General features: G+C 40.1%; 1 protein-coding gene across 3 annotated transcripts in view; it reads left to right on the forward strand.

The window, feature by feature from the left end:
* Positions 1-21549, forward strand: part of EYA2 (EYA transcriptional coactivator and phosphatase 2) — a 183598-nt gene that overhangs the window by 69352 nt on the left and 92697 nt on the right. Inside the window, exons 1-4 of one of the 3 annotated variants that reach the window (XM_063145837.1) lie at positions 1040-1123; positions 8566-8627; positions 10892-10940; positions 13153-13295. In XM_063145837.1, coding sequence (XP_063001907.1) covers positions 13193-13295 — 103 coding nt within the window. In that variant the 5' untranslated portion in view covers positions 1040-1123; positions 8566-8627; positions 10892-10940; positions 13153-13192. Of the gene's footprint in view, positions 1-1004; positions 1124-8565; positions 8628-10891; positions 10941-13152; positions 13296-21549 lie in introns of those variants that run through there. The other 2 variants (XM_063145829.1, XM_063145845.1) reach the window with 2 other exon arrangements.

Here is a 21549-nt window from a genome sequence, read left to right on the forward strand (position 1 = left end):
TCACAGCTGGTGGTCCCCAGTGCAAATCCAGCTATCAAGTGCACTGGGTAACATCTGGACCCCATTTACTCATTTACAGAGAGAGGGAAGCATTTATGGAAGGAGCAATGGCTGTGACCGTAAGAGTTCAACGAATCCGCTTAGGGTGCGATCCTATGCACATTTAAATAGAAAAAGTCATACAAGCTGCTGGACCTTTTCCAGCCTAAATATGCAGAAATTCTGCCCTTTGGGGAGTTGGGTGATCCTCTGGTGCATTGTTGCTTACCCCTTTCTCAAAGTGCACTGGCAAGTAAATCTAGTTGTCGATGGGGGGCTGGTGTGTTTGGTAGTTTAATCTGAAGACTTGAGTTATGCCTGGTAAAGAATGTATAATGATGCCTAATCATGCAACTTTAGAAGTCTCTTCAGTTTGATTTGGTATCAAGGCCTGTGATCACAGAAATCTAACGTTTTTCAGGACGGGAAACTCTAATGTTTTTGGCAGGAATCCTATAAAAAAACTAGGGCCATTTAAATTACATTAAGAAAACTATATTAAGGGTTACCACCATTGGGATTAACCTGGACATATCCTATCTAAATCTCCCACAACTCTGTAACACTATCATTCTTGTTCCAGACATTTCTGTAACTTACAGCCATCTCCAACGTTACTGCAGGCATTGGAAGGTGATGGTAATACTAAAATACATTGCTTGTTCTTCATGGCATTTTAAGTAATACATAAATGTAATCTTCTGATGGCAAAATCCATGATGAGCAGGAAAACATTTAATCAGATGGGTGTAATCTCCAAGGGAAGCAAATGCTTGAGTTTTTAATTCAGCATTTTCCCTTTGATGAAAACTTTCCTGAATGTTGTTTATGTAGAATTTATATGAAGCCTGGGTTAAGGTAATCAGCTTTAATATTTGTACTCCTAGGGAAAAAAGGTGGAATCATTAGCAAGCGTGCATAATTAATGAATAAATTATCTGCCCCCCCTCTTTGTTTTCCTCCAGGTATAAGGAAATGCTAGATCTAGTGACATCACCCAGCTTGACTGTAAATAGAGAACACCCTGACATTCAGAAGCTTAACCTTTCTAACACTTATGCCACGATTCCAGATGACATAGAAGGTAAGCTGACGATTCTTGTTTGTGGTTTATTAACTTTAGACCCCTAGCCGCAAGTGTGTATGTAAATGCTGGAAAAATCAGGACTATCAGGCATGTGGCCTAGGTTTTTGTAAATTAGGAGTTTGGAGCTTTTCTCTTAAATGTATCAAGCAAACCTAATTATTTCTTGTTGGTTGAATTAGTGTTGTAGTGATTATTTTCAGTTGTGTGGGTCCTCTTTTTTTTAGATGAGGAAGATATTTGGGAAGTGCTCAAGGTTGGTGCTGGAATGTAAGCTTTGCATGCAGGAGGCTCGGGGTTGAATTCCTCCCCCCTCTCCCACCACCTTTTCTCAGCATTTCCTGTTTAAAGACTATTGGGTAGCAAACTCGGGGAAGAAGCTCTGTCTGAGACACTGCAATGATGCTACTATTGAGTTGACAAGACTGGGGTTGAGATACCATTGGTCCGATAAGTACCACTGTTTTTAGTGCTGTGTTGGTACTTGCTTGTCCCTTTTTGAGGCACGTATTGGGAAGGAGGCAGAAAATGGCTGAAGACGATTTTTTAATGTCAGAATAGTCAGCTTTGAGCAGTTGATAGACAAGCTACAAGGAGCTTTCCCAGTTTCATGTGAAAGGTATGGATCTGGCTCTTCTGATAGCACAGTGACTTGCGATCTTTTCCTCCCAGCTTTTTATTTTGTGTCTTTAATGTCAGCATTGGCTTATAGGTTCCTGAACATAGAAATGAAAAGGTCTTAAGATTGCATCTTGGTCCTAAATGGGCTCTGGGCTTTATATGCACCAGCTGACCCTGTTTACTCGGGATGGTGCATATTTTCTCATGATTTCCCCCAGTCAAATGCTGTCTCTAACTTTGATTTTGAGATGTTCGGTATGCCTTAAAAAAATAGTTAAAGTTAACGCATACATAAATACAAGTAAGTTTCCTCTGATTTTATCTCCCTCACTTCAGATCTTTAGATTTTAAATTTCTGACTTGGGGTGTGTGGGTGGGTGGGTGGGTGAGAGAGCGAGCATTTTGACTATAATGCACATGCATGTAAATGCATGCACATACACACAAAATGCTGGTGTGATGCTTCACTACCACCTGCACCTGTTACTGCTTTTCGTGTTTGTAAAATGTTTCTGCATGTGTTTGTCCATTGTGAGATTGAATATTCTTATATACACACCTATTACGCATTGCCTTTAGTACTTCAGACTTTAGTACTCCAAAGATCCCTGTTTGATCTTTGAAATCTTGGAGGGTGCCCAAATGCTGCTGCTTTATTTTTTAAAAAAATCAACAAGCAGATGCTTGACACTGTTGTTATCATAGCTGAGCACTTATTTCTCTCTCTCTCTCTCTCTCTCTCTCTCACACACACACACACACACACACACACACATTTTCCTCCTTCAAATCTGTGGTCTGAAGTTTCATGCTTGGCAGGTACTAAGGACACATTCTTTTGGTACTTGAGGTTAGGGGATGGAAACTTATCTGCGTTTCCCCAGTTCCCATCTTCTCCCTTCACTTGGACAGTATGAAAAAGAATGGGGGCGGGGAAAGAAAAAGGAATGTTTAAATCTGTTTTTAAAATTATTGGCAAGTGATACCGCTGAACTAGTTTTTGCTAGTACAATTCCAGCTATTGTTTGCTGCGGTTAGGGCCCCAACAATGTTCCTGTTAAAACTGTGCTGGCAGAAGGCACTAGCTTATTAACTAGGGCTGATTAACCCTTTACCTGCAACTTCTCTAATGTCTTTGTAAGGCATTTATGACTTTAAGAAACCACTAGCATGATGCTTCCTGGGTTTTGTGTAACTCAGAGCAACTCTGACCAGGCAGGGTCTGCGAACCGCCAATATGGACCCTGGCAAACTTTGTCAGCCACCCACATGTGGGCTGGAGAAGTTGTGCCTCCCAACAGTATGTGCCAGAGTTAGGTGTTTGAGTGACCACCAGTGGTGCAGCTAGGGGTGGACCTCAGAACTGAAATCCAGGCCCTTCAATCCAGGTAGAACCCCAAATGACCACCTGAAGAGCAGTGGATGGTGGCGCACTGGCAAACAAGCCAGGCTTAAGCACCAGGTCTGATTCTGATCACCACAGCATCCTTTCTTTTTATTTAAAAACAAAATTTTATAGTCAGGGGGTGGCCAGATGGGCATGTATATGCATGGTTACTGACGCTCGTTTTATTATTTACACTTCAAAATATATTATCCTTTTCGACAACAAAATGGTGCTTATTCTCAAGTAAATGTGTTTATCATCAGGACAGGAGATGCAAACACCATTTTATTCCTGTAGTCGTCATAGTACTATGATTTAAGTGATTTAGGACACAATCCTATTCCTTCCACCCTCAATGATTGTAAGCCTTTGAACTCAGAGGTGCACTGCAGGTGATCTTCGCTTCCCCGTCCTCCCGTTCTGCATTTTTGCCTGTAGAGCTGGGACATTTTGGAGAAGGAAGCTGGGGAGGTCTTGGGATAGCTTGTATCCTAGCCACTCTAGCCTCTTTCTCTCCCTACCTATTTGAATGCCCTATTTACCCCTTCTCCTATGTAGCATTCCCAACCTTGGAAAGGCATTTGGCCTGGTTCCCTCAACACTGGCTGCAAGGGGGAGAAGGAGGGCGATTGGAGTGCAGATTCCCCCCTCCAAGGTCGGAATACTGTCTCTGATGTCGGATCTGGGAATCTGAAATATCCTATAGCCCCCGACCCTGTCTAGGGCCCATAGGATTGCTCCCTTAAGTGAGTTTGGTGAACTGTACATGTTCAAGAACTTTTTGGTTTTTCTTATTTTTCTTAACCAGTATTAGCAAACAGAGGGTTGTTTGTTTTTGCTCCAATATGTCAGGAATGTAGAAGCAGTTGTAAAGCATGGAAAGGCTGTTGAGAGAGGGAGAAGAGATGTGTTGGTTGTGTGTTTCACAACTGATGTAATACACATGGCAGCATAAGAAACACACACACACACACTCCCACCCATATTTACAATATTTATATAGTGCTCCATATCCAAAGATTTTGGAGCAGTGAACAACAGATAGAATAAAAAAATAAAAACACCATGTTAAAAATTACTATTTTAAAAAAGAAACACAATTCTGATAAAACCGATATTGAATGGAGGAATGAATGAATTATAGCAGTGGCAGGATTATTTTTAGATAAATTCCAAGTACCTTGAAATTGCAAGGATAATTCAAATTGGAGGTGCCATTGCATGCCTTGTATTGGTATAAAACATTGATTTATTTTAGATCAATTTCAAGTACACTGAAATTGCAAAAACAGTACAAATTGTCATGCCATGGCACGTCTTGTTTTAGCCGCCTTGAGTGGTATTTTTCTTAGTACAAAGGTGAGGTGCAATTCAAATAAATAGAAGGAAAAGCTAGCTACAACAGATTGATAACATTTTCACCAATGAGTAGTTGTTATTGAAGTGGGGAAAAGTTAAACTGAATTGTGCTCAGAAATGGCATCTATAATACAAGTTCAATAGCAGCTTTTAAAGCTCAGCTAAAAACTTTTCTTTTTCCTAAAGCTTTTAAAACTTGATTTTGCTCTGACTTTTATACTGCCTGTTTGGTGCATTCTCTTCCCCTCCTTATTGTTTTATTATGATTTTATTAGAATTTAAGCCTATGCGGCAGGGTCTTGCTATTTTTTGTTTTACTCTGTACAGCACCATGTACATTGATGGTGCTATATAAATAAATAATAATAATAATACTGGGGAGAGGGGGTGTTTAAACAAATAACACTAGTTGAGAATTTGGAATTGTGGAGAAAGTTTGACTATAACCATATTTAGGTGTTGGTGTTGTTTTAATGAATGGAGAGATCAGAATGGTGAAATCTGTGAACCTATGGGGGATAATAATCAGTCTTTGTTCCGATATTTTCAAATGATTTGTTGAATTTTTTTTTTTTTTTTTGAAAGGGATGAATATTAAAGAAAGACTGAGATGTTAAAGGAAAACAGGGACCGAAAACTAAATGGAGTAATGACTGGGGAGGAAATAGCTGGAGGAAGGTGGAAAACTGTTTATGCTAATAAGATCAGTTATTCTATTTCTACTAGTTTTAAGAGAAAATCATTAGAAATTGTTATACAAATGGTACCTTAACCAAGTTAAAATGAGTTCTGTGTGTCAGTCCTAAACAGACTTACTAGGGAATGACTCCTATTGAATTTAATAGAACTTACCTCTGAGTAAACATGCTTATTAGGATCATGTTGTTTAGTTATTATTTATATTCTTTTATTAAAATAATAACCAAAAAATGCCTGCATAAGTTTTTAATATTGGTTTGTTTTCAGGTTGGTTTGCAGTGCTCAAGATCAAATGCTGGAGGCATTTTACTTGGGTATATCAAAGATCTGATAAGTACATCAAACAATTATTGTTAATTTAATAACAGCAAAAATTGATCTAGACAATAAATGGAAGAATATTAAAAGCAGAATCCTATGCATATCTACTCAGAAGTAAGCCCAATTGAGTTCAGTGGAGCTTACTCCCAGGTAAGTGGGTATAGGATTGTAGCCAAAATGTACTTGATCAACTGATTGTTTAAAACATTTATAATTAAACTCAATTATTTGGTAATTAGAGAAAGCTTAAATAATGTTAGAATCTGTTTAATTATTGGAAAGTTTGTAAGGCATTAATAGTGTTATAAGATTGGGGGTTGGACAGGAGAGGCTTACTAGATCTGGATATTGTCTTAATATTTAATCAAGAGCCCCACTGGTGATATTAGCATTTTGACCGAAAAAATACATACATAAAATACATATTCAAAGATACATTACATAATTTATTCTATAGATTCATATTGGTGCAAGGTACTATGAGGTCCTGCTCTCTTTCATTTTTTGCAAAGCAGAAGCCCAAATTTACTCTAAGTAGAGTATATTTTGCCATGAGCAGGAAGGTGCCAGGTGAAGAAATGGGTCCAGATGACTAAGGACAAAGTGGGTCATGCCCCAAATTGCAGGAAATGCAAAAGAACTCAGAGACGCAAGATAATCTGACCTTGGGAGAAAAATGTCAGGCAGAAATTTTCAAGAACAAGTGTATATTGTTTAAGACTTTGCCACTGGCAAGCTGAGAATGTTGTGCAATGGCAAGGAAAAACATCCACAGGCCTAAAGGTTGCTGGTGCAAGCTTTGTGCCCTAGTGAGGTTGGCTGTGCAGAAAAAGTTCCAGGGAGGGGTTTTCATTATAATCATAACTGTATATACGCTATGCTTTTTTCTTTCTTTTTGCAAATAAGGCAAAATTGCAGATTCCCCCCTTATTTTCCAAATGTGTGACATTTCAGCAGGTATTGCTCACACAATTTCAAGTATATCTTCACTCGCATAAGGGCTAGAAACTTGCTTTTAAAAAAAGAAAGCTGAGATTCTCAGGCGGCTGAATTCTGCAGGAGCACTGAAAAAGAACAGAATCAAACCGTGGACATAATCCTGCATATAATGGGACTGAGAACATAGCTCAGTGGTAGAGCATGTGCTAGCATGACTAATGGCCTGATCCAGAAATACAGCAACTTTATAAGTGGCAGCTTCCTATGTCTGGGGCAGGGGAGAAGAAAGAGGTGGAGGCAGGAGTGTAATTACTCATGTTTGGATACAATGTTCAGACCATAGTTTGACCATCATGAATTGTTCTTTTCTGCTCTGTCGTGGTGAGGACTGAGCATCATTAGCACTGGTGAGGCCTAGCTTACAGGGTTCCCTTATGGATCGGGTCTTTACAGGTTTTTTGGCAAGTTAGGTTTCCCAGGAAGGCAGGAAGGGAAAAAGAACAGCACCATGGAGAGCTCCATATGATGCTGTGGCTGGAAGCCAGGCAAGCTTGTCTGTATGTTGTTCCAGCAAGCAGCATATTGTGATTGAGCCTCAAGTAGGGCTTTGGTTTCATTTGGGCTGGTGAGGCCCCATTTCTGTACTGACTAAGGCCTTTTCTCTTAAAGGAGCCTGGTCTGTTTTAGCAGCTTGAAGCTGCTACAATGTAGAGGTGGCTGTAGCATGTTGGTGTCTTCAAGGCTGGAATCATCAGAGTCCGAGGATGGCAGTGTGACCTCCTCTGGACCAAGGGGGCAGGTCCATGTGGTCTTGCTGGAGAACTAGGTGTTGAGCAGGTGGACATCTCATTATGCCTTTCTGTAGCTGAGTCCATTACCTGAACAGTTAGCTTTGCTCCATCTTCTTCTGAGAAAATGAGGTCAGGATCCTCTGAGGATGAGGGCTCAGGGGGTCCTGGTCCATGACATGAATAGGCTTTCAGCCTGTTCTCACCCTACCTTCCTGGTTTGAGTGTGTCACATTTTGCCATGATGTCTGAGACACAAACCACAGCCCCTCTGCAAATGATGTGCTCATGCATTCTAACAATATGTGAGTGGGGACTGGTGCCCTACTGACTAGCCCTGCCCCCAACATCACACAGGTCAACTGGTCCCTCCCTGTGGCATCTACACAGAGCAGCCTGAACATCTGCAGATAGGGAAGCTTTGTGTGTATGAGTTTCCGCAAAGTGTGGAACCTTACACCATTGAGGTTCCAGATTGATCACATGGAAACCTTTGCACATACAACTGTATATGCAAAGGCTCCCTTCCAGCAGATATTAATGCTGCTGTGTGTGCAGATGCAAAGGGATAGTCATGGCACATGATGTCAGCAGTGGAGCTAGTCAGTGAAGCCCCACTCATGTATTGATTAAAATGCAACAGGCCTTTGTCTATATAGGGCTATGGTTTGCCTCCAAATCCAAACCATAGTTTCCAAAACTGGATTACAGGCAAATTGTGGTGTGTGGTAATACTAGCTTGACAGATTCAGACATTATGGCAAAATATTGTGAACTGGAGCAGGGAGGAGGAAGGAAGAGCACATGAGCCTGAAACCTTTTCACCTCAACCAAATCATGGCTTGGCCATTATGTCTGAACCAGGGCCTTCTGTATCCTCTGTACCACAGTTGGTGCAGCAAGGTCAGACTCATGAGAGAGATGTAAAATATTATTATAAACTTGTTCTTCAATCCAGGCAACTTGCTCTCAGAAGGAGAAATAAAAGGTTAACTGATAACACGTTAACTTATAATAGGTGAGATTCTGTTTAATTTTAATCAATGATAAAAAGACAGTGAAACATCAGAGGCAAACAAAATTGTATATTGAGGATATAGAGAACCAGCAATGAATACAGAAACCTTCTTATGTAGAAACACGCGCTAGATATTTTGGAAATGTTCTCGCAGGGTTTATAGAATAACAATAAAACGTGAGCCCATAGGATTATTTCTTTATATTTAGATTTCCAATGTATTTGCATATTTCATTAAATAAAACATGCCTGTGATGTTTAATTCACTATCTTATGAATTGCTGAATAAACTGAAGTTGTCTCATTTTAGATGACTTCCTAATGAGGACAATCCTCTTGTGACGATGGGCCCACATCCTGACTGAAAATTGGGTAACTGTCTCATGCTCAGGAAATGTACACTAGAACAATACTATTTAGTGAACAATAGTGTGTACACATTTTCCTTGGATATATACAAGAAGGTGCAGCACCTGCTGTGTCTGAATATGTATACCACACAGCAGGGTCTGTACCTCTTGTTTGATGTGAACCTGAATTCTCGGCCCTCATACAATTCTGAGAATATGTTTATGTATTTACTTCCTATCCTGCCTTTCTGCCAAAAAATGGAACTCAAGGCAGCTAATGATAAAATACAGGTTAAAAACAAAATCTTAATTAAACTATAGAACATAAATAATTACACTGAAAACACAACAATATAAGAAACAGCAACATTCAATTAAAAAAAACCCTTCAGCAACATACTAGTTTATATGCCTTTGGCATATAAGCTGCCTGAATAAAAACATCTGTGCCTGCCGATGGAAGGACAACAGGGAGCCTGGGTGCGGCCACTGAGAAGGCCGTGTCTCATATTCCCACCAAATGTAGCTCTGGTGGTGCTGGTAACCAAGAGAAGGGCATAGTTAAACAACACATAGTTAAACTATAGAATTTACTAACATAAAATATAGTGATGAGCACCATTTTGCATTGGCTTTAAAGCACGGTTAGATAAATTTATGGAGAATAAGGCTTTCAATTGCTACTAGTCCTGATGCTACCTCCAGTATCAGAGGCAATATGCCTATGTACACCAGTTGCTGGGGAACATGACTGGAAGGGTGCCATTTCACTTATGTCCCACTTGTAAGTTTCCCACAAGCAGCTGGTTAGCCGCTGTATGATCAGATTACTGGACTAGATAGATCTTTGGTCTGATCCACCATGGCTCTTATACGTTCTGGGCCTCCTGATTTCCTAGAAATGCAAACTTCAATTTCTGGCCTTGACACTTTGTCTGAATCCTGTCTCATGTGTTCGCCTAAATTGCTATTAGTGAGATATTGAGTGGCACTGTTGCTCATAGTGGAAATATCTGGTTTCTAGAGGACTATATGTTGAAACATTTCTGCCCCAATCCAAGGACCTTTGTTTCTAGGCATTAGATTGCAGTGTTAAAGATGTAAATTAATGTGGCTATATGTGGTAATAGATAAAAAAAAACCCCATCATCCTATCTTACGCAGCCCTAACAAAGATATTTGGCTTTCTCATTACAAATACTAGCAGTTATGAAATGGAGATGTTGAAGTGGGCTGCCTAGGAGTCGTCAAATATGTTTGTTTATTTATTTATTTATTATATTTTTATACTGCCCAATAGCCGAAGCTCCCTGGGCAGTTCACAAAAATTTATTTATTTATTTATTTATTTATTACATTTCTATGTAATAAACTAAATTAAAACCATAATAAAACAACCAACAGGTTAAAAACACAAATACAAAATACAGTATAAAAAGCACAACCAGGATAAAACCACGCAGCAAAATTGATATAAGATTAAAATACAGAGTTAGAACAGTAACATTTAAATTTAAGTTAAAATTAAGTGTTAAAATACTGAGAGAATAAAAAGGTCTTCAGCTGGCGACAAAAAGAGTACCGTGTAGGTGCCAGGCGGACCTCTCTGAGGAGCTCATTCCACAACTGGGGTGCCACAGCGGAGAAAGCCGTCCTCCTAGTAAACGGGCTGCCCTGTTTTGTACCAGCTGAAGCTTCCAGACCGTTTTCAAAGGCAGCCCCACGTATAACGCATTGCAGTAATCCAAACAAGAGGTTATCAGAGCATGGATAACTGTAGCTAGGCTATCTCTATCCAGATAAGGGCGTAGTTGGTATATCAACCTAAGCTGATAAAAGGTGTTAGCTGGTGTTGCCATGGTTTGCCTTTCTATATCCTTTGGTGTCCTTGGATGAACATTGTCCAGACCTCAGTAAATTCTGATTATTACTTGCAAATGCTCCTTTGTTCTGATACCTTTACTTCCCTTGTTTTGCTAAATGGTACATTGCACATTCTACCTCTATCCATGTGTCCCCTTCTGAGAAGAGCAGTGGACCCAGAGTATTTGTTATTTCAGGACCAGTTGCACAATCTGAAGTCCTTCATGCATCCCCTTGCTTTAATTTCTTGGGCTACTGAAGTCACTCCATATTAAAATACCACATGCCCTATTAGGCCAATTATGAATGTCATTGTTCTACACTCTAGTTGTACAAAGATCTTGGACAGTAATTAACAGATAGTAATCTCATTGGCATCAATATAGTTAGAGTTGATAATTATGCTATTATTATTTTTTGTAGGCAACAGCAAAGCTGCACCTCCGTGTTCTCTTCACCTCTACACTACAAAGTAAGAGTGGTGTGATTGCTGTCAAATAAATGTATTATTTCTAGAGTTGTCATCATTTACATTAATCTTGGCCTATAAGCCAAAGTGAATTTACCTGGGAGAAAGTCTCATTGAACTCAGTGGGATTGAATTCTGAGGAGACATGCTTAGTTTTCTGCTGTTAATCAGTTATTCAGTTGAACAATTGGTGAAATTCTGGAGGGAAAAGACTACTTTTTGTTTTTTGATAATGCCCACACATTAAAGCAGGTACCATCTTAGAAGAAGAATTCCACCTTCTTTTTCACATGGGAAGGAAGGACTCTAAGATTAACCTTCATGTCATCCACAATTTTTGCAAGTCCCTATGTTTAAACTAATTCAGGTGTTAAAAAATCTTCTCCCCAATTAATCAAAGACACCTATATAAGCAATCAGAAGATTTTAAACCAATTAATCAGTCAAATGTTGCAGCTCTAATTGTTTTTATGAGAGCATGAACTTCTAGTTGGTTGCTGAAGAATGCTAACTGGAAATCAACTCAGAGTAAAAAACCCTTGCTAAACTTCAGAGAATGGCTCAGTTCAGCCATCTCAGCAAACTATGGTTGGGCTTACATATGGTTTTGCATGATGTCTGAATTGACAATACATGATTTGTGATCAACCAGCAACTAGAAGTAGAAACCATTATTTTGAAGTTGTTTTGGAAACCATAGCTTATGCTAATTGTGATTTGGTGTAATATTTGAATTGATATACTATATTTACAGCCATCATTCCGTCTCCAAAGGCTGCTGTACTATATACACAAAAATGAACTGAAACACTGAGTGCTAAGAGGTCAGAGAACAAAAACAGGCAAAGCTCAAATCATGGTATGGATTCAAAACTATGGTTTGGAATGATGTTTGAACTGAGCCATTTTTAGTATTTTAGTGTTTTTACTGTTTTAGTATTAGATTAGTATTAGACTATCCATGGAATTTTGATACCATCATTAGAGTTTGAACTTGGATTATTTTGGTGTATACTTTTTTAAAAAGCAACAACATTGTATTTGTACATTTTAAATAAATAAATAAATAAAATTCAAAGAACAATTAACGTGGTATAAATGTTGACAGTAAAGATAAATCAAATAAAATAATTTAAGACTATTCATAGATTATCCATGTCCAGATTATCCATCCATATTCTTCTCATCAGTGGACTGATGAAGTTATAGCCCTCGCAAAACATACTGCAAGTCTGGTTTTTCATTCAAATCCTAAAAGTTTGGTATAAAGCTTTGCACCACTGATTTGTTTGAACTGGGCTGATCCAAAATTGAATTTTTGGCGTCAGTGGCAGGAGCAAAAGGAGGTGCAAAACAACCCTTCATTTTTTTATTTACAATTTTGTTTTCCCTGTCCATATGTTTTCACCATGGTGGTTTGCCTGGGCCATTCCACCCCACCGCCTTCACAATACCTTTGACAGACTTACTAACCTGCAACTCGAGTCCTGGTTCTGTAGCCTGTTATGCACCTTCCCCATGCTTCAGACTGCATCTGCCTTGCTTCAAATGCTGTGAGCACTGACTACCTTTGACCTTGCATCTGTTTCTGGCTCCTTCAAGCCTCTTTGGAAGTCATCCTTCTGCCTGGCTCAGCACTTGCCTCTGCCCCTTTCCTCTTTGTCTGCCCAATCTATGCCTGACCTCCAGCCTGTCTGCGATCATGGCTGTTGCCCTTCTGATCCTCATCCACCCACACTTGAACTGAGCCCCAGTTGTAGCCTGTCTTGGAGGTAGGCCAAAACCTCACAGCCATCCAATCAGTGCCATGCACAGCCATCTTATGCTGCAAACAGGAAGGACTATTTGTGTGAACAAAATGTGGTGAATATCCCTCCATAGCAGCCCCACCATTGAAATTATGTACCTCTGTCTACAGCCATGAAAATAAATTAGCTTTGGATTTTAATCATTTATACATTGTCCAGTGCCCAAGTTACTGAGTACTTGTCTTTAGGTTAGATTCATCTAGGTATCTTTTTGGCTGGGTAAAACTATGACTAGTACGACTGTTCCAATTCCCTTGATTGTTCAAAAAGTAGTAATTTGGGTTTATGGTTTTGAAGTGTGCTGCAGCGTAAGAGTGGCCTTAATTATTCAAGTCAACAAGACGTTATTGTTGAAATTCACCCATTGTTTGTCTTAGATTTCTCTTTCTGTCTCTCATTTTTTGTAGACGTTATCCCCATATAGTAACCGTCCCGTCTTTTCCAACGATGGCCACATATGGACAGACACAGTACAGTGCAGGAATCCAGCAAACTGCTGCTTATACAGCGTATCCACCACCTGGGCAACCTTATGGAATACCTTCTTACAGTGAGTAGTACGCTAGCTACTTGATCTTTTTAAAAGAAACTTGGCTTTATGCAGCAGCTGTCTTTCTTCATTTTCTACAGAGTCATGATGTAGAAATGACTTTGCAAGACTAAAAACATCAATAGCGGTTAATCAGGAAAAATTTGGGATCCAAATGTCGCTGTTAATGAAAGACAAAAGCTACTTTCAGACAAACAAGCACCTCTAGAAATTCAGTGTATATAAGAATGGTACCATACCCTTCGGCCACATCCAACAGTCATGCATTCAGCTGTACTTGTGAAAGGGGCCGTTATGTATGTGCAGCTATATGCATGAATGGGCATGGCCAGATTGTGCCCATACATCAGGCTTATGGCCAGTGGGGGAGCTCACCCTCCATGAATTTAGTGAAGCATGGAGGGGTTCATGTGAAAAGGAGTACAGACTAGAAAAGTACAGTAAATAGCAGAGTGCTTTGGTAGTACCATGGATTAATAGGAGGAAATGTTAGGCATCAGAAAATCAACAAGAATGGTGCTATTAGTCAGTATTATTAAACAGGAGTGGAAAACACACACTGCTCTGGTCCAATGAATGCTCATTCTCTAAATCTTGTTTACTGTACTTTTAAATTGCCCCATAATCAAAGTTCTGTAGGCAGTGTATAATACAGTAAACTCAGTTTGCATTTGTGAGCCAAGCCACTGTTTTTTCCCTGAAATCCAGGAACTTTTTCCATTCCTTAAAAAAAGTCAAATTACAGTCAACATTTATGCAAATTATGCAAACTATGGGTTCAATTTGGGCAAATTTCTATTTATGCTAATAATTTTTTAAAAAGTAAAAATCCGCAAACTGGCCTAACTTGATGCAGATTGAGTTGGGCCAGCTCATGGGAAACGAAGTCCAGGGGGGCCGAGCTGATGATGGCTCAGCAAGCTCCCCCCTCCCCCAGACAAGTTGCTCTTTAAACCCTACATACATTCCAAAAATTAAAACAAAAATAAGGACAGTGCAGAAAACCAGCATCAAAGAATAAATCCATTATTAAGGAGGACTATCTTAGATGTTAAGAACAATAGGATTAAACACAATGTTTCTCATTCCATCAAGTAATGGTTACTGCTTTGGTTTGCTGAGTGGTACATGTTCAATAATTGGAAAGCCAAGATTTCAGTTCAGTAAAGTATAGGAGACTTTATTTATTTATTTATTACATTTTTATACCGCCCAATAGCCGAATTTCTCTGAGCAGTTCACAAAAGATCAGGGGTGGGCAATATGCAGCAGCAGCAGCAAAAAGGAAAAGTGGTTATTTTGCTTGAATTGCAGCACTGCTAATATTTTACATGTATATGCAGTTTGCATTTTCCGACATACACTGTAGCAAAGTTAATGTAGAGCAGGTGTTAGTTTTGAGACTCTGTGTTACTGTTTTCAGCAGCTCTGTGTGATCACAACACAGTCACACTCCCTTCTTGTCTTTTGCTTTGTGACTAGAATTTCTCGTTCATGGACTAACACTGTGCATAAATTTTGCATTAAAATAAAATTCTGTGTAATGATCCAAGGACAGAAAATGTAAGACAAAAGATGAGCCTGCACTTCAGATATATCACAGAGCTCCTTCACACAGATCTTATGTAGTGCAAACTCACAAGTGTGCCCACAGGAGATATTAATAGTAATAACTGGATGAACAGCATGTGCTGGGACATAAGGTTAGGCCACCTGTTACACTTGCCATGTGAAAAGCATCCAGCTTTGCCTGTTTAGAAACTTAAAAGAATTTTTATTTATTTATTTATTTATTGTTGCATTTATATCCCGCCTTTTTTCCTGCAAGGAACGCAAGGTGGCGTACATAATCCCCCTCTTCACTTTATCCTCACAACAACCCTGTGAGGTGGGTTGTGCTGAGAGTCTGTCACTGGCCCAAAGTCACCCAGTGAGTTTCCATGACCAAGTGGGGACTAGAACCCAGATCTCCCGACTCCCAGTCTGACACTCTAGCCACTACACCATACTGGCTCTCCAACTTTGGTCTGGTCCAGACAATTTCCAATCTATAATGGGACTGTTCACACAACATGAAAGTCCACCATGGGTTATTTACCCCATGATGAGGCTGAGGAGCATGTGCAGCTGCCATTTTTAACATTCAACTCCCCCACTCAGGGGTTGTTATGTCATGTGAACTGGGCAAGCGTAGTCTGTTTTAGGATTGTGTGAGGGTTGTTTAACCCCAGCATAACTCACACTCGCCAGATTCACATGACACAACAATCTCCGAGCAGGGGTTGCATATGCAACTTGGTGCCATGGGCACTGCAGCTCATCATGAGTTTAATAACCCATGGTGTATTGTGGTGTGTCATCCAAACCTGGGCAGTGTCTCAGACTCATGTGCTACCTTTTGCTCTCCTCCTCCTCCTCCTCCTCCTCCTCCTCCTTTGTATGTGAGATAAAGAGAGCAGAACACTTGTGCTTTCACATTGTTTTAGAATTTAAATTTTATTAAAACTTTAAACAACTGCATTTTAAGATGCTGAAGGGAGGTGGCTTTGAACCACAGCAGCCAACCTCCAGCACCTTATATCCTGAATCAGCAGCACATTGGGTCCTCAGAAGGCCAGGCAGCCGGGACTTAGGGAAAAGAGTCCTCTCCAGGTAGAAAACTTTTAGCCTGAAGAGATTCAACTTAAAACTGTCAGCTGACCCTCCATGGTAGCCAGGGAACACCAGGACCCATAAAGCTCTTGGCCAAGCAGGATTTTATGAAAGTTTTAGGTTAATTTCATGGCAGTTAAAAAAGAAAATTCCATCCCTAACTAAAAATTAGGGATAATTAGTGCCTGATTGGGTGAACAAGTAAGTGTATTAAATGGAACTCCATAAAATGGGTTTATGGTCAGCTCCAAACAGTCTCTGTGAAAAGACTTGGCTTTCTAATGTGAATCTCTATCGAGGCGAATAGAGAAGGGTTTAGATTTCGTTTTCTGAAATCACATTTGTGTCTCATATCAACTGGATAGATGCCAAGACAAATGCTGAACAGTTGTCATTATTAACAGCAGGTGAAAAGCAGCCCTCTGGCTACTGGCTAGTGTCTTCAGGGCATACAGAAACCGGGCCCACATGGTGCTAATAAATCCTATAGATTACCTGTTTGTAACTTTTGAACAATACTTCCCCCCTTTTCCCTCCCCCTACCCCCACAACAGTAATGCATATGATACTGTACATTTTGAAAAATCCCACCTGGCAGGCAACCAAGAACAATGGAATACTATTGTTTTTTTGGCTCAGAAATAGAACTATCCCAAGTTCCTAGACAAAACGGAGAACTATGTGGAAATTAACTTAGTGCCAAGTTATTTCTCTGTCTGACAACGAGCTTCCCGAAAGAGCCTGTCACTGAAGATTAATCATGGCCAGAGCTGTAATGGGTTGAGTGTTTGCATGCATGTTACCGATCGTAATCAGAATACAAATGTCATGTTATGAAAAGCAGTTCCTTTCCCCCCCACAAAAGTCCAAGTCAGGCAGTAACAATGGAGTCTGACATAATAGCTGCATGTAATCACTCCACAGTTGCCCAAACAAATTGGCTTGTCTTTGGCAAGTGATGTTGTTGTCCTGTGGGTAATGTTCTTCTGGGAATTCTGCCTAAATTCTTTTTTCCTAATTTTTAACTGGCTGTGAAATGCTAGGGACATCTATGTATCACTGCTTTTCTGTGGGGCAGTTTTTCTATTATCTCTGGACCTTAACAGTGGGATCTACCCCATTCCCTGACTCGAAGGTGAGATGCAACTTGCACAGAGCAGGTGCAGTGTGAGCCTGTCTCCTCCAAAGTATAAAAATTAGGGCTGTTCACATAACACGATAACCCACACTCAGTGTTTGAGTGTGGGTTGTTGTTGAACCATGGATTGTTGAGCCATGGATTGTTGAGCCATGCATTAGCATGTTGTCTGAAGCCAGGACATTTTCCACAGGGTGGCTTGTTAACCACCCTGAACAACCCAGTAACAAACCATGGGTTCACAAGGTGGCTTGTTTGAGAAAAGTAAGCCATACTACTTGGTTAACAAGCCACCAAGAGGAAAATGTATTGGGTTTAGACCGCATGCTAACCCATTGTTCAACAACAACCTACACTCAAACCACTGAGGCCATGGCTAGACTGGGCGATATCCCGGTGATTGCCTCAGGATCATCCCTGTGCATCCACATAATGCACAGGGCATCCCGGGAGCAGGGAGGGATGATCCCTCCCTTTTCCCGGGATATCGGCCCACAGTTGTAGCCCGCTTTTTCTGTAGTCTCAGGCTGATCCCGAGACCGTGGAACGTGTGGACGTGCATCGCAGTTTGTCCCAGCTCCTTGTGGTTACTCACGAGGAGCTGGGAACCACGCATGGGGCGCAGAGCTCCTCAGGAGCTCTGTGCCCATCAGGGGAGGGGTGGGGGGAGCGGGGGAAATTGTTTTAAATTATAAAAGTAACCTTTTGCGAATGAGCGCTCGTGCACTCTTCTCCTTTAAAAAAATGAAAAACGAAATGGCAGGCGCAATGTCCTGTTCCTCCGAGGCCTTTGCGCGCCACGTGTAAACGGAGGGGAAGATCTTGCGATAACAATATCGCGAGATCCTCACCCCTCTGTCGCACTAGACCCGTAGGTCTAGCTGAGGCCTGAGTGTGGGTTAGCATGTTGTGCGAACCAGTCTATATCATCTTCCTTCCCCTCGTAGGGAACGTATGTGTGAATCAGGACAGATGATCTGAACCGCCCAGAGAGCTCCGGCTATTGGGCGGTATAGAAATGTAATAAATAAATAAATAAACTGCAGTCTAGGGCAATAATTTGCATCATCGTCTTCCCTTACCTTGGAGGGGCTATGCTCAGCTCGGGTCATGCTATGACAGACCACCCTTCATTTCTGAGATAGCAAGATTCTTGTAAGCCGTTCTCCTGCCAAATGAATGCAGTGAGGGGAATTAGGGAGACTAACACTGCTGAAAATTTAAAACAGAACCTTGATAATGATAAACACACTTGCACGAAAGTAGTAGCATATTTATTCTCTTTGATACTCACATAACCATACTTTCAGACAAGTTGATAACTATGTTTAGTCGGAAATAAACCCCATTGATTGCATTACTCGCTGCCAAGCATGTGTCTCAAGTATAGTAGCCTTATCTTAAGCCAAAAAGTGTAGGGGTTTGATAGTATGTGTAGCTGCTGAATTAAATGTCATAAACAAATCTGGTACTGTTTTCATTTGGTCTAATTAAGAGCTACAGCTGGCTATCCCACTGTACGAAGTCATTGATCTGTTATGCGATGGCACAACTATTCAGTGTTCATGCTTTTATTCCAGCATACATGGATTCACCACTGACCAGCAAGATAGGTTGAGTGTGCCTCAGGCCCAGCAAAACCAATGAGCTGAGGCATTAATCCTTGCTTACTTCAAAAAAGAACAATTTTGGATTGGGTATTGTGTCCTTAGCTGCTGCATGTATCTGGTTTGTTAGTCTCAATAAATGATTTTAAAACATGTAAAGTGCATGAATATTAAGAAACTGGTTAAGTAAAGCTTTCTTTAGCTAGGTAATTCCATCAATGGGCTGGTTGTTGAACTGGGGATTTCAAGAGATGAGCAATTCTAGGGCCTCTTAACTTGAGTCCCTGAGGTAGAGCAGCGGAGGCAGGTTCAATGCCTAGCGAGACTCATTTCCTATGGTGCAGACTTTTAATTTAAGCAAGTGCAGCCTGTGACACAAATATTAAAGCTTATCAGTGCAATCCTTTCTTAGTGATTTAAATTCCAAAGTAGATGATATTGACCAGCTTAACATTTAATTGAGTTTCTTAGCAGTATTCAGAAATGTCTATCTCTGCAATTAACTTTTATTTAAACTCTCCCATCCTTGTTAAAAAAAACTCCACTGTATTAATCTGCTGTGGTGCTTAGACAGAAGCCAATGAAGACGTTGCTTGTTGGTTTTGTTTATTTTAAAAAGCAATGAGATTTTTTTACTATTTTTGCAGTTTAATATAAAATATATAATGAAGGTTTACTGCTTATACTACAAAGATATAACAATAAACAGGTTGGCCTGGTTTGAACGCAACATGAACCCATCGTTCAGCTTAAACAGAACAAGCTGCAACAAGTCTCAGGCCTGGACTTCCCTGCCTTTTTCCTCCTCCAGTAGAGCCAGCAGCACGACAAGCTTCCATTTTAGATTAACCATAGTTTAGCACGTTATCCAAACCTGACAAACTGTGGTTAATTTTAATTAAGTTATTGGCATAATTCTGCTGACTATAGTTAAGATTAACCGCAGTTTGTCAGGTTTGGAGAACACGGCAAACTGAGATTAATCTAAAATGGAAGCAAAAGCTTCTGAACTCACAGTTGCACCAGAGGAAGAGGGAGGAGCGTATGAGTTTGAAGCTCACTGTGCCTCATTTTGTAATGCTAAACTATGATTTACCATTTGCATCTGAACCATTCCATGGTGTCAATATTAATTCCTCATGCTAATTGTTATAAGACCCTGACATAATAATAATGATAATGATAATAATAATAATAATTTGTTACCCGCCTCTCTCTCTGGATCGAGGCGGGGTACAACACAAATAAGAACACCATAAAATGCATAAAACTAATTCAAACGTTTAAAACCAGTGCATTATTAAAAGCAGCACACCATTAAAAAAGGCATCTTAAAATTCAACTGGGTAGGCCTGACGGAAGAAATAAGTCTTATGATATTTTGTTTATGTACTTCATTCTTCACTTCAAAGCAACCTGAATGATTAACACGTCAGATGACGTGTTCTACCAAGTGTGACCACTAGTCCATCAGGCTCAATATTTTATACTCTGACAGGCAGTAGGTCTCCCAGATCTCAGGCAGATAACATGCTACCCAGTACTCTTAACTGGTGATGCCAGGGACTGAACTTAGCACCTCCTGCATGTAAAGCATGTGCTCTAGCACTGAGCAATGCATCTTTCTTGTCTAACCAACTACTTTAATACAAAGTATTGTTTTCCCATGTTGAGGTTTCTATTTTCCCCACATTCACTTTAATTGGAATTAACAGGCTTGAGGCTCCAGTGTTCTTTTTGAGAGTTAAACCCTTGAAACATTTTTTTTTCAAAAGGGCAAGTGGTGTGGGTGTCTGTGTGAGTGGGTGTGGGTGTGGGTGTGTGGGTGTGTTTTAAACAGACCAACCATGTTGTTGTAGGATAAATACACCAAGTATAACATGCCGCAGATTAGGGCATGTTTTGTTTAAATGTATTTATACAAAAAATATGACCCCCAAATGCATTGGAGGATTTGCTATTGAAAATGTATCATTGTTATATTTTTGTAAAACAATGACTGTTGCTTCTAAGATGTACTGAATGATCAGTACTATTCAAAAATATAATTAAGCATGGGGTTTCCATATTTCTTGAACTTAAGAACGTAAGAAGAACCATGCTGGATCAGACCAAGACTCCGTCTAGTCCAGCATTGTGTTCACAACGTGGCCAACCAACTGTGGGCAGGAATACCACAAGCAGGGCATGAGTGCAACATCACCCTCACCCTCATGTTCCCAAGTAACTGGTATTGAATATAAGCATACGGCCTCTGATACTGGATACCTATAAGTTATATAGCAAATGTGATGTAGTGATTAGGATGCCAGACTAGGAAAGGATAGAAATTTAATTTCTTGGTCAGCCTTTAGCCTCACTAGATGACCTTCAGCCTGTCATTGCCTCCTAACCTACCTAAAAAGGTTATCATGGGGATAATATGGGTGTGTGGGGACCCTCTAACAACATGTATGCTGTTTTGAACTACTTGTACTTATTTGTCATGGCCTTTGGCTAGTACAATAAACTTTGGATTGAAAAAACTACTTGAACTACTTCAGAGAAAGTAGGATATAAATGAAAGAAAACAACTATCCCCTACACTAAACAAAACAAGTACTCTCTTATCCCTTACACTAAGCAAAAACATTGGTATGATCAACAGAAGTAATGTTATTAAGCCACATCAACAGGTATAACTTTTCCAAATACTAAGATTTGCACCACAGGACTGATATTCTCTAGAAACAAATATTTGTTTTGTGCTTGTTCTGTCACCATGTTCTTTGCAAGTATATGTGCAAGCAGGTAGAGAAACACACCCAGAGAATTTGCAATAAGATGTCCTTTGTATGCGATTGACAGTCTGCTGTCC

The sequence above is a fragment of the Elgaria multicarinata genome, chromosome 1 (assembly GCF_023053635.1).
Source record: "Elgaria multicarinata webbii isolate HBS135686 ecotype San Diego chromosome 1, rElgMul1.1.pri, whole genome shotgun sequence".
Classification (NCBI taxonomy): domain Eukaryota; kingdom Metazoa; phylum Chordata; class Lepidosauria; order Squamata; family Anguidae; genus Elgaria; species Elgaria multicarinata.